The sequence below is a fragment of the Fusarium verticillioides genome, chromosome 6 (genome assembly GCF_000149555.1).
Source record: "Fusarium verticillioides 7600 chromosome 6, whole genome shotgun sequence".
In the NCBI taxonomy this organism is placed as follows: Eukaryota; Fungi; Ascomycota; class Sordariomycetes; order Hypocreales; family Nectriaceae; genus Fusarium; species Fusarium verticillioides.
This window is the reverse complement of record NC_031680.1, coordinates 159653-171892: the sequence shown is the minus strand read 5'-3', so window position 1 is coordinate 171892 and position 12240 is coordinate 159653. Positions and strand designations below refer to the sequence as shown.

The 12240-nt window shown below is 47.1% G+C and overlaps 6 protein-coding genes across 7 annotated transcripts; 3 read left to right on the top strand and 3 right to left on the bottom strand.

Annotated features, from left to right (window-relative positions):
• Window positions 1–200: 200 nt before the first annotated feature.
• FVEG_13265 (hypothetical protein) lies at window positions 201–1154 on the bottom strand (the record flags this gene model as incomplete). Its single annotated transcript, XM_018902638.1, has 2 exons — window positions 201–471; window positions 523–1154. 2 exons carry the CDS (start codon window positions 1152–1154, stop codon window positions 201–203), a joined length of 903 nt encoding a protein of 300 aa, XP_018761420.1.
• Window positions 1155–1800: 646 nt separating this feature from the next.
• Window positions 1801–5038, top strand: FVEG_13266 (hypothetical protein; the record flags this gene model as incomplete). Its single annotated transcript, XM_018902639.1, has 7 exons — window positions 1801–2240; window positions 2302–3115; window positions 3166–3705; window positions 3752–3979; window positions 4040–4235; window positions 4285–4448; window positions 4571–5038. The coding sequence occupies 7 exons, from the start codon at window positions 1801–1803 to the stop codon at window positions 5036–5038; spliced, it is 2850 nt and encodes a 949-aa protein (XP_018761421.1).
• A 65-nt stretch (window positions 5039–5103) lies between these two features.
• Window positions 5104–5498, bottom strand: FVEG_17478 (hypothetical protein; the record flags this gene model as incomplete). The annotated part of the gene is made up of 2 exons (XM_018906731.1): window positions 5104–5243; window positions 5426–5498. The coding sequence occupies 2 exons, from the start codon at window positions 5496–5498 to the stop codon at window positions 5104–5106; spliced, it is 213 nt and encodes a 70-aa protein (XP_018761422.1).
• Window positions 5499–7124: 1626 nt separating this feature from the next.
• FVEG_17479 (hypothetical protein) lies at window positions 7125–8054 on the top strand (the record flags this gene model as incomplete). Its single annotated transcript, XM_018906732.1, has 1 exon — window positions 7125–8054. One exon carries the CDS (start codon window positions 7125–7127, stop codon window positions 8052–8054), a length of 930 nt encoding a protein of 309 aa, XP_018761423.1.
• A 1097-nt stretch (window positions 8055–9151) lies between these two features.
• On the top strand, window positions 9152–11193 carry FVEG_13267 (hypothetical protein). 2 transcript variants are annotated; one of them, XM_018902640.1, is made up of 11 exons: window positions 9152–9468; window positions 9517–9549; window positions 9608–9695; window positions 9747–9769; window positions 9821–9839; window positions 9890–10012; window positions 10065–10087; window positions 10137–10174; window positions 10224–10361; window positions 10411–10830; window positions 10878–11193. In XM_018902640.1, the coding sequence occupies exons 1-11, from the start codon at window positions 9382–9384 to the stop codon at window positions 10921–10923; spliced, it is 1038 nt and encodes a 345-aa protein (XP_018761424.1). In that variant the 5' UTR covers window positions 9152–9381; the 3' UTR covers window positions 10924–11193. The 2 variants fall into 2 exon arrangements, with proteins under 2 accessions (XP_018761424.1, XP_018761425.1); XM_018902641.1 differs by having other exon boundaries at window positions 9152–9549.
• Window positions 9682–12122, bottom strand: FVEG_13268 (hypothetical protein). Its single transcript, XM_018902642.1, has 2 exons — window positions 10868–12122; window positions 9682–10705 (listed from the first exon to the last, which is right to left on the bottom strand). Exon 1 carries the CDS (start codon window positions 12010–12012, stop codon window positions 11131–11133), a length of 882 nt encoding a protein of 293 aa, XP_018761426.1. The 5' UTR covers window positions 12013–12122; the 3' UTR covers window positions 9682–10705; window positions 10868–11130.
• Between the last annotated feature and the right edge of the window lie 118 nt (window positions 12123–12240).

Here is a 12240-nt window from a genome sequence, read left to right as displayed (position 1 = left end):
TCTCGCGGGATCCTTGGGGGAGTGTCACAACATGTCTGCCCATCACTTGCAAACTAAAGCCTTTGTTCTCGATAGCTTGGCCATAGGGATCCTCTTTGACAATGGCTAAGCTGCTAGTAGCGCTAGAGGCCCCCGGCGATCTTCTGGCCCCGTCGGTGAGGTTTTGGAGCTCCAACAATATGTCCCTGTCCTCTGCAGGTCTAGTCTGGAACCCACGTGGGAAGAAAGAAGCCCAGGTCACGTCTGCCGACAAATGCTTGCTCAAGAACGTAGTTTAGATCTCGGTCAATCTCGACAATCCATCGTGCCGCGTCCGAGTAGACATGTGCAGGCGTATTCTCGGGTGAATAGCTAGGCTTGAAGCCGTAGTCGTTCCGCGCAAGCCCAATGAATGCGTATATCTTGTCTCTTGGATCCGAGACCTGAAAGTTCCGCGCGTTACGAAGAAGAATGCGCAAGTCCCCTACTTCACTGTTTTACTTGGAACGGCCATTCATCATGGCCGCCACGGTGCGTATCGACTTTTCCACATTCGGAGCGGTGAGTTCTTTTATGAGGGAATCAACTTGCTTGTGCACCTGTTCTTCGAAACTCAGAATGCTCGTCCCACGCTCTGACTCTCCTTCGCCTTCCTCGGCACTCTTCTGCGCGCGTTGCTGATCAAATTGTTCATCCTTGGCGCGCACGATATCTTGGTGATCCTTGCCCGTGAGACGATTTTTCCACACATCGCACCAAAAGCCAGGGTCTGAGGTCAGACGTGTCGATATCCTCTCCCAAGAATCACCATCGTCTTCAAACACAAAGTGGATTTTTGGCGAACAGACAAACTCCTGGTATACCCACGACCGTGTCCACCAGGGAGATTGAAGAAACCTCACGAAGGACTCCAGAGTCTCAGGATGAGGCCCTCCATTGTAACAATCCTTCCAGAAAATGTCGACAAGACTTGTAGAACCTTGAAGTGGCTGGTTCGTGAGCCATTCAAACCCAGCGTTTACTTTTTTAGCCGCTGGTGGGTCCCATAGTCCGGCGTTTCCTCCGAACCCTCGTGGTTGATTGGAACCGAATTGAGGCGCAGCCGATATTTTCTTATCGGCGGTTGAAAGGCAGATTATAGTCGTTACGGAACGGGAATAAATATCGCGCATCATCATGAACTGTTGGCCTCTCTCGACATCATCCGACTGATTGATGCAGATTTGGTCAACAGATGGCTACCCAGCATGACATCGTGACAGCCTAACCTAGCGGAGAATATACAGCCAGGAGGCTTTATTTGCCGATTGAGAACTCTTCTTATCCTTATTCAAAGCCCCAAGTAAGCCACGTGAATATATAGTAGGACATTCTAGATCTGTCTGTAGTAGTACATAAAAACAGCTCCTGTGTCATGTCTGGTCAGAGATGAAGCGGGGTGATATCAATTTTACAATCAGGCTGCAGTTGAGCTTGGAGATGTTCATGCTGGCATGGTAGTGAGTAGCAACTAGATAGCCACTAATCTAAAATATTATATAACCCTATATAATACAGCTATAATAGAAATTTCATAAAAGGTCATCAATTGCATAGCCGTTATTTCTCAGCGCAGCATAACGTTGGTACACGGATTACTGGGTAATCTCTTAGTCTTTCACCCCCCAGTACACCCTTATACTGGCTGTGGCGTGTGGCTGCCAAGGCAGTTTTTCAGCTGCACAGCCGCCTCCATTGTTTCAACCCCCCAGCATTGTCCCTATCGCAAATTCTTACTCTCGCATCGTCAGCTTCATCTGTCGCTCTACTCGAGCATCTGAGATGGATCCGCTGAGCGTGATCGCCTCCGTAGCGGGGATTGCGACCGCTGCAGGTGAGGTCATCAAGATTCTCGGCCCATACACAACTGCAACGAAGGACGCGCCCAAGATTGCGGCTGAAGTCTCCTCTGAGGCTCTTGCGACTCAAACTATCATCACTGGCTTGGAACAGCTCATCAACAACTTCTCCGCGGCTAATGTTAGATACGCGTCACTGATCCAGGTGGATCAGCTAACTGCGGTTCTTTTCGATGGAGTCAAAATATTTTCCGAGCTGTTGGCAGTGCTGCAGACGCTGCCGCCACTCGAACCCAGCAGCCCTGGTGGAAGCCTGTGGACGCCGATCCAGTGGGTCAGAAAGAAGAGTTCCTTAACTGCCATCGTTCACAGGCTGCAAGCATTCAAGTCCTCTATTATCTGTATCTTAAGCATTCTGCAGAGGTGCGTTGCCCACTATCCATACTTTTTTAAGGTCTACAGGTGACCAACTGAACATAAACAGCGATTCTCAAGCAAGAGCAGAAGAAAGCCAGCAGCAGTTGATTGCAGCAGTAGATGACCTGCTCAGAGGCAATACTGATCTATCTAGGCGGATGATGGGAATGGCAAACACTATCGATACAATGTCGCATCGCCGAGCAACCATCCAGTCCACGAGAGATATGGGTGTCCAGGAGCGGATGGGTTTGTCATCTCGGCGGTCCTCGCTCTTCGAATTCGACTTTGAGCAGGATCTCAAATTGTCTCGTGTTTACCGCAATGCGAAGAGAGATACCATGGACTTTTCAGCAAACAGCTCTATTGTCCGCACCCACGCATGGTCGAGCTTATCTGGAGTCAGCCTGAGTGACATATCTCACATTTCCGTCTTGGCTCTTCCGTTGTATGTTGAGGACATCTCGAATCCAGAGCATTACAGATTTGGGCAAGAAGCATTCCAGCTTAGATCTATACTTGTTCCAACAAGGCCAACGAGATCTATATACCATGACTGCATTGAAGTGCAACTTCAGCTATCGCAGTTTAAATGGTTCGCTCGATTCCAACAGCAAGAGTCCTCCATGGTGGAAAATCCACTGTCCAATCTGATCTCCATATTTAAGATCGGGACTCCTCTGTTGATGATTTTCAATGAACTCGATAATTCGCATCACGAAAGATGGAAAGACTTAATAGCCTCGAGTCCATCTGACGAGGTATCAAGCGTTGCCATAACGGAGTTTGTAAAGGCTTGTATGCTATCCTCAGATATCCCCCGGTCTTATTGCATCTTCGATGCTGACATTCTGCTCACCGATACGACACATCATGTCAAGGTAACATGTGCATTCGATCAATCAAGATGAACAAAAGACTAATGTAAAAGAAGGTCATTAGCCTAGTGCGGTTCATTCTAGCGAGGCTAACAAAAGTGGGCACGATTCAAGCGATCGTGTTTGAATCTGCTCCGAATATCTTTGCCAGCGAGCCGAATCCTGCAGGTGTGGCTGTTGATGCTTTTCTCTGCGATGAGCGGCTCTATCTCAAACGCTTGGAGAGCCTCTTGGAAGATGCCGAGAAGATCAGATCGCTCCGCATGCTTCCCTTGGATGCCTTTGATCCCTTGTTTGCGCCCGTCCGCCAGCTGGTCAGCGTTCAGAGAACGTTTCTGATAAAAGTAGAAATGTTGATTTCAAAGCCATACTTATGGCAAACTTGGCAAACTGCTTTACATGAATGGGCAGTCGATTCCAGTGGCTATTATGCTGCTCTCATTACAGCGGAAGCAAACTTGAAATCAATGGTCAGAACCGCCATCTCGTCTGCCGACATTTACGATATTGAGCTTCGGGAATCATTGGGCAATGTTCTGGCAATGCTAGGCCTTCCTTCTCAACGACTAGACAAGTACGATGCCTTTCTTCAAGTATGAGAACATCACCCTAGGCATATATAGCACTAACTCTATCTAGGAACTTGCTCAATACGGGCTCCATAATCCAAATCATATAAAAGCAGCTGTTAAGAGTCTAGCAATGGTCGAAGAGGCTGTTGAGAATTCTACCATTACTCGCGAACTCAGTCGGGTTAAAGCCACTCTGTCTAAAGAACAAGACTATGAGACAAATAAGATCATCTGGGGTCTGGGCAAACTCTTGATATTTAGCAAAGTTGATGTAATGGACAGTAGACAGGAAAAGGTATACTTGTTACTCTTTAAAAGATATTTAATCAGCATCACACTAATTTTCTAACCATAGCAAAACCAGCTCTATCTCTTCGAAAATGGAATTCTGCAAGCAGTAGAGTCATTTCCAAAGCATCGACGAAGAGGTATTCAGGGATACGGGAAATCTTCTCTCTCGGATAGCCTCAAAGCCCGGGTTTCCGTTATTAGAATCATTCCTGGAAAGGATATACAGCAAGTACGGCGAGTACTTCTATCGCCTAGACAAGGTATGAGTGTATTGAAATAGCTTTTGATCGATGGGCTAACATGTAAAAGAATCAAATGGTTGTGAAATCAAGTGGTTGGACGTGGGTAAAGAACGTAGGATGTCTTTTTCTCTCGGTTCCAGAACACGGAGCCTCGAATGGATGTATCAAGTCGCAAGGGTTAAAGACAAAGCCAGACTCGACATTCCTGATCACAAATTCCAGCGCATTGTCGTGAGAGAATACCCATTGAGGTTGCTGGGTGCATATAACTCTCGACCCAGGGATCTCACTATTCAAGAAAGTCGCCCATGAATCTGTTCTTCCGTTTGGGCTACAGCTAACAGTTATTCAAGTTCACAAAACCCTTCTTTGGCGATCAATTTAACTACTGCGAGAATGACACGTGTTGCAGATCATGCGTTATCGACAATGAAGTCGCTTTAATCGGCGTGACTGACACGACAGGACAAGAAGAGCATTCTTACCCTACAAAGATATATGGGTTTGGAATAAGAGCAGCAGGCTTTATGCTAGTGTACAGTGTCTCAAGTCTTGAGAGCTTCAAAGAAATCCTCGACTTGCATCATGCGATTTGCAGGGAGACAGACAAGGATAACTTCCCGATGGTTATAGTTGGCATTCAGTGCTTGCAGGAGTCGCTGAGAGAAGTGACAACACAACAAGGTGAAAAGTTAGCGAGGGAACTTGGTTGCACATTTTTCGAAATAGATGCCGACTCTCGTGCCGAAGTCGATGCGGTGTTCTTCGACTTGGTACAAGAGGTTCGACGGTATCGCCGCAATGTGTTCAGGTATCGATGAAGAGAGAGACAACAGCAACAGACCCCAAGTAGAATATGACCTAAATAATACGATGTATCAAGAAATTAACCGCACTGCCCTCTGAAGCTCGCCACGCCAGTGACTTCAAGCTGAGGCTGCAAACAACCCTCCGGATCCGCCCTCGTCAAGATATCAATTATGACCCCATCGTCACAGTTATAATTGTTGTAATATACACCGAGCACTAGTCGCGTATCTCGCCAGTAGTGTAAGAGCCAAAGGAACCATTAGGGATTCCTTGAGTAAACATTTGGGCTCCATCGCCGCTGTAGGCGTCGCGGGCACCGGTCCATCTCTCGCTGCTTTGAGAGACGCTGAAATGCTATGCCGGATCTTGGCGCGTGGAGAGGGAGGAATAGGGCTTACAGCTCATCTGGATGGCAGCTGCTTGGCTGAGGCCGAGGAGGGAAAGGGGGAAAAGGATGGTTGTGAACTTCATACTAGATTGTTGGTGACACTTACTAGTGTGAAGTTTGATGAGCTTCTGGCTATCCTGCTTTCTCTTGTGTTATATAAGTATCTGTAATATGTAATATGTAGTATGAAGTAAGTAAAGTAATACTTCTTAACTATAAATTGAAATTTATAGTTCGCTATTGAATTTTATAACATGCATTTAGATACCGAATTTATCATTTAAATAGTTATATATAAACTATAATAACTCTATAGACTGGACTTTTATTTTGAAACAGTAGAAAAGCCCAAGGAGCCCAATGCAGCACATAATCATTGGGCATCATTGCATTAGAACTGGGATATATTATTGGTCTAGCTGTTGCTTCCCCTCACTGAACCGTATCACTGCTCCAGTCATACTTGTAGAACCTCTTGCTTCCTTGTAGTATCTCTTTTCATCAACATTGGTATTTCTCTAGCCTCCGGTGATTCCATTCCAGTATGACGAAACGAAAAAGGACACCAAGCGAAAGCAACGTGCGATCAAGCCGTCGAACGCAGGCAAATTCAATGCCCAGCCATGTTTGTCGGCGTTGCGACCGCGTGCCATGGTTGTCAATATCCAATTCGTTAGACCCCACACCGTTCAAGCCTACGTTTATCGACTCAGTTCACGAGTCCCATGCCGAACTCAGAGCAGCCTCCTGTGCGGTTTGTCAGTTGTTTGCTCTACTGAAGCCCCCGGCTCTAGACAATTTTAAATGCTCTTTACAGGCAGTCTATGCGAATTGGTTTTTCACTAAACGCAAACGTTTAAAGCATCCTGTGCAGACCGACACAATAGTGCTTTTTATTGACTCGGAAAACGATGAGCGAAAGCCTCTTCGACGGAGGCACATGGGTCATGTCATAGCAATAGAGCCGTTGCTTGATTCAATTGCTTCCCTTAGACCTCAAATTATCAGAAATGAGATCAACCACGAGTCCTTTAGGCAGATCCAAAAATGGATGACATATTGTCATCAAAACCACTTGGATTTATGCAAGTCGGACAAACTCCCTACACCCCCAGATTTCAAAGTCATTCGCTGCTGCGATAGTGAAGTTGTCAACGCGCCGCCTGGCTGCAAGTACGCTGCACTGTCATATGTCTGGGGGGACATAGATTGTCCTGATCCCAACGATCATACCAAATTCCCTCAGGTAGTCTTGGATAGTATCAAGGTAGCTTCTAAGCTTGGATGTGACTATCTGTGGGTTGATAGACATGTAGGTTAATTGAACATAAAGTGACGCGAACTAACAATTGGCAGTGCATCGACCAGAAAGACCCCGAAAAGAAGAAGCAGATAAAACGGATGGATGAGATCTATTCCCAGGCCGACTTCACCATAATCGATGCTGCTGGAACAGATTGCACCCATGGCTTGTCTGGTATAAGTGCCTCTCGGCGTCTCCATCAGCCACAGGGTCGCGTCCAAGTAAATGGCGTAAATCTCATGTCCTCGGTACACCACCTAGAGACAATATTCAAGCCAGTCGGTGGGCCTCTCGTGGCTGGACCTATCAAGAAGGTGTCTTATCGCACAATAGGATATTCTTCACCAACGAGCAAGTCATTTTTCAGTGTAATACCATCACTTGCCAGGAGTCGTTTTCCCTCCACATGGATGCTTTACATAGCGAAGCTCACGGCAATGAAAGGAAGAAGGCCACTCTTCTGGATACCGAGCCTCTAGTCCTGGTTGATAACGATATTGGGAAGCATTTAATGGAGTTCAGCAAGAGAGACCTCAAGTACGACACAGATTCTCTTGATGCCTTTATTGGGATACTCAACGTTTATCACAGAAATTATGGATGTGTTCACCTGCTAGGAAACCCACTTAATGAAAGGAACGGGAACATGATCAACGCTTGGTACCACCTCAAGCCTGGTACCCGAAAGTTTGATTTTCCTAGTTGGTCGTGGACTGGCTGGAAGGGAGCAATCAAGATGACAAGCTATAAGAACCAGGATCCTAAGCTTCGACTAGTCACCACAGACGGGGACTCCATCACACTCGACGAATACATAGATAAGTCTAATCCGAACTATCTACGAGAAGTGAAACCCGTTATCGAAATGAGAGGGAGGATGACAAAACTATCGTTCGAACTCATCAAATGGGGTTCAGAGCAGCCCATCTATCGCAACAGAATTGTCAATGAGCCCCAAGTTGAAGATGGGCCTTGGGCTATCCTACCACTAACCGAAGAAATCACGCGCTACTCGTTCCTACATCTCGACAACGAGGCACTAGCGGGGCTGTATCGATTCCAGCTACCAGTCATGGTCTTGCAGCTTGGAACCACATTGGAAAACAAGTACACCATAATTCTCGTTTTGAGGGAAACAGGTGATGCGTTCGAACGTGTTGGGCTGATAGTAATTCGAGATGCATTTGAGTCTGATGTTAAAAAGTGGAATACAGATCCAAAGCCAACTGTGTATAAAGACAGGTCTGGGAAATGGATAACTAGAGCACCGATACCAGAGCCAAAGGACCCTATCTGGCTACAGACAACTAAGGAGGTGACGATTAGGCTGCAGTAGGACTATTGACTAAAGACTGGGGATGAAGCGGATTCTAGGCCATGGATCTTATAACTGTAGGTCTGTTCAAACGCCAGTATGAGGTGGATGGTCGTGACAGCGGATGGATTGAAGAAAAATACCAGGGAATTAATGATAATTATTTATGTATTTGTCTATTATTGATCGAGTCTACATGCTTCTAGCCAATCTGCTGCTGGCTGATCGTTCTACTTTCCTGCGGTAAGGTTAGGGTTTTAATAGAGGCTTCAGCCTCCAGGCCACAAAGGCAAAGAACACCAATAAACACATACGGACAAAATACTCGTCGCCCTCACTATCGCCCAAGATGTTGCTTTTGAAGCTATTGCGAACTTTTGGAAGGATAATGAGTATCCTTATCTTGATGATAACGGGGTCAAGATCACTGCTGTTAATGCCGAGGACTTTAATGATCAGAAGGATTACAATGGTCAGCCATTCAAGCGGGCTATCAAGTTCTAGGTTACAGCCATGGGCATATATATTCAGTTGGGGAGGAGAGATATTTAAGGAGACATGGAAATGGAGCATAGGATTGGCCGAAATATTTTAAGGGAGGCAATTATTCATCGCTGGCCTCTTTCACTATATCTCAAGTATAGAGATAAACAAGACTCCGTCAAATTATCAATCCATCAGGGAAGATAAGTAGACCGCAGTAATCATTTTAATGACAATACAGTGGTTGAATGATTGATAGCAGTCATGGCTCGCCAGTATCATATCAGTGAAGCATCTTTTGACCCCGCCTGTTTCTGTTCCCAGGCTTGCAGCTGTTGGTCCTCCCCTGTCTCTCGGATGCAGGATTTCCATCCCCACGAAATCAAAAGCACCCAACTGGGGGATGTAACCTTGTAGAAAGGATCAGAGATCCACCACTCTGTATGTTCTAGCCATTCACATTCGTCTGCCGAACGAGCTGTCACCTTTGGGTAGACCCTCACGGTGGACTTGACATATGCGACTCAGAGACGCGAAATGAATTATTCAATTTTTCGAGGGATTACCGGCTGAATGAATCGTCTTTGCGAACTACGTCTAAGCAATTGGCGTATCACCATAGCTCGGACATCAACCTTCAACTTGAAGATTTCACTGTAATCTTGTGTGACGTAAACTTGATACAGTGACATATGCTGCTTTCCGGCACAGCACTGGGCCTGTAAATACCTCGTTGCTCCAGGGGACGAGCGGGTAAAGTGAACCAACAGCCAACAACTGTTAAATACCTACGACCCCGCACAAAACTCCCAAGATTGCATTCGACCTGCACGACTGTCACCAACAAAAATCCGAGTTGCACAAGATGGCGAATGAAAAGTCTAAAAGTTCATCACCAGCTGCAGAGCCATCACCTCCTAGAGATGCTGATAGTCCTGAAGAGGCTGTTCTCGTAAGTGCGACGACGGAAAGCCGGGCTAACGCTAAAGCCAATGACTAGGAAGCAGGTGATGACGACTCTGCACTTGGGGTTGTAAGTTCTCAGCCTTCATCATGGTAGCAATTGTAGCTAATCGAATGTTTGTTTGAAGACCGATGATGAGTTATCGACCGCATCTTTGCGCTCCAGTATTTACGAATACCATATGATCAATGGCCGCGGATATCATAAAGATGAGAGTGAGTAAGTACCAGCTACTTGGCGTATCTTATGCTAATTGGCATCCATAGAATATTGGCTCCCTAGCGATCAAGTATAGCCCTGTGTTGTTTTTGCTACCGGGTTTTTACTAACATGCTCCCAGAATGAATCGGAGCGCCTAGGCAAATTCTTCCAGCGTCCTACTAGAAGCCCGAAGCTGACTACGCAACAGATCTCCAGAACCACCAACTCCTCTTGACATTCGGCGGCAAGAGATATTTCTCGCCCAATGCCGACACAGCAAAGAGAGTCCTTGATGTTGGAACCGGCACGGGAATTTGGGCTGTCGAGTTTGGTATGAGAATTACTGACTGGACGAGTTACCTGAGCTGACCTTGACATTGCAGCTGATGAACATCCCCATGCCGAGGTAAGGTGGTCGTTCTAATTTTGGTCGTGGAAATAATTGAATGAGTCAGGTTTTTGGCATCGATATTGCTCCTATCCAGCCAGATTTGTAAGTATGCAATCTCGAGAAATTGGAAGATTAGCTGATGATTATCCAGCGTCCCTCCCAACTGTACTTTTGAGATCGACGACGCGGAGAAGGAATGGACGTGGACTAAGCCCTTCGACTACATCTTTGTTCGACTCATGGTCGGTAGCATAGCAGACTGGGACAAACTAATCCGACAATGCTACGAGTATGCCACTCCAACCCCAACTTCTCAGCTCGTCACTAACAGCAACTAGCAACTTGGAACCCGGAGGCTGGCTCGAAGTCATCGACCCCGTATTCCCCGCCAAATCCGAAGACGGCTCCCTCAAACCCGACTCCCCCCTTCACCGCTGGGACGAACTAACCGCCAAAGGCGCCCTGGCTCTCGGCCGTCCCTTTGACGAAGGCGTCAACCACGAAAAGCGTCTTAAAGAAGCTGGCTTCGTCAACGTTACGAGAAAGGCGTTTAAATGGCCTACTAACACTTGGCCCAAGGATCCAAAGTTTAAGGAGATTGGACTCTGGACGCTTGCTAATATCGAGAGGAATCTTGAGACTATTAGTAGCTTTTTGTTGAGGCAGGGACTTGGGATGAGTCAGGAGGAGATATTGGTGTTTATTGCAGAGGTTAGGGCTGAGATGAGGAATTTGAAAGTCCATGCTTATTGGGAGGTGTAAGTATTCTTGGGGATATGGGTTGATAGAGCTGACTTTTATGTAGGTTTGTTGTTACTGGGCAGAAGCCAGAGGAACTGGTCCAGGAGTAGGTGCACCAGCTTCGTATCGCAGATATTATGAAGAGTGGCCTTCGTTATGGTGGGAGATAGACTCACATATATAGAGTCGTTTCTTCAAAAGTTACGTAGTACATCATACAACCAGAACAAACACCCGAAAACATTCTTGTAACCTTTGCGTTGAAGATCAAATCCCTGAACTACAGGTATGAAGTAACACTAAACATAACCCCATCTTCATATAACATTCGGAGGCGTCGCACCAGCCATCAAATTCGTCCTCTCCTCCCTCTTCGCCTGCTTCAGCGTCCTCACGCGCTGAATACTCTGCCACTTCTTCTCCCTCTTCTTATCCCTCAAACACATCCCCACCAGAACCGCCATGCACCCCGCAATACACGCCCCAAAAAACGTCGCTACGACGATACCCTCTGTTCCGATCTCGTTGTGCTGCTCCATGCAGACTGTGGCGCCCGAGTCGGGGTGGATCGTGCAGAAGAGGCCGGGGGAGCAGGTGCTGGATGTCATGCGGTTGGTGATGCATGATGCGCTTTCGGTGCGGCCGTCGGTCGTTATGGAGCAGACTACGCTGGTTGAGACGGTTGTGCTGTAGCAGGATGCGCCGGGCTCGGTGGCGGTTATGCTGCTGCTTGATGTGGAGGTGGAGGAGGCGGAGGATTCGGTCGAGGTTGATTCGACGGTGGATGAGGATTGTTGGGTAGTTGTTTCTTGTGTTGTAGACTCTTCGGTCGTGGAAGTAGGCTCATCGGTCGTCGTGGGTTTATCCTCGGTTGTAGTAGTCTTTTCTTCCGTCGTGGTCGGCTCGTCTTGCGTGGTCTCTTCGGTCTTTTGTGTCTCCGATTTTGTCTCCGTCGTTTTGTCGTCATCCGAGGATTCCGTATCTTGTCGCCGAACCCATTGTTGCCATCGCTTCACCAACGGTCCATTCCCCCATGGATCTTGCTGCACCTTTTGCGCATCGAGGGTAGCTTCGTGGCCATGGTTTATGGCGGATGGTGCATCGTAGTATGACGGATCGGGCGGTACGTCATTTGGCTGACGAGCTGCGACCAGCAAAGCCGGCAGAGCGAAGAATGGGGTCAGGGAAAGGAAGCGCATGCTGAAATTACGAGAGTAAACGACAGAACGGAAGAGGAAAAAATTAAAGTTTCAAGTTTGAGGGCCTGTTGAGATGGCAGAAGAAGGTTTGCAGAAAGATGAAATGTTTTTCTTTGTTGCGTGATAGCGGAGATATCATCTCGTATTACCTACCATGTTTCTATAAAAAGATCTGTGGCCGCGCGTAGCTCGTTCCACACGGTGACGATCAGTAGCACAGCCGCAAAT

Bases quoted from the DNA above. Each gene is read 5' to 3' on its own strand.
- FVEG_13267 (XM_018902640.1), top strand. From the start codon at position 9,382: ATGGCGAATGAAAAGTCTAAAAGTTCATCACCAGCTGCAGAGCCATCA. The intron at 9,550-9,607 runs GTAAGTTCTCAG...GTTTGTTTGAAG, and splicing joins ACGACTCTGCACTTGGGGTT to ACCGATGATGAGTTATCGAC. The intron at 10,362-10,410 runs GTATGCCACTCC...AACAGCAACTAG, and splicing joins CTAATCCGACAATGCTACGA to CAACTTGGAACCCGGAGGCT.
- FVEG_13268 (XM_018902642.1), bottom strand. From the start codon at position 12,012: ATGCGCTTCCTTTCCCTGACCCCATTCTTCGCTCTGCCGGCTTTGCTG.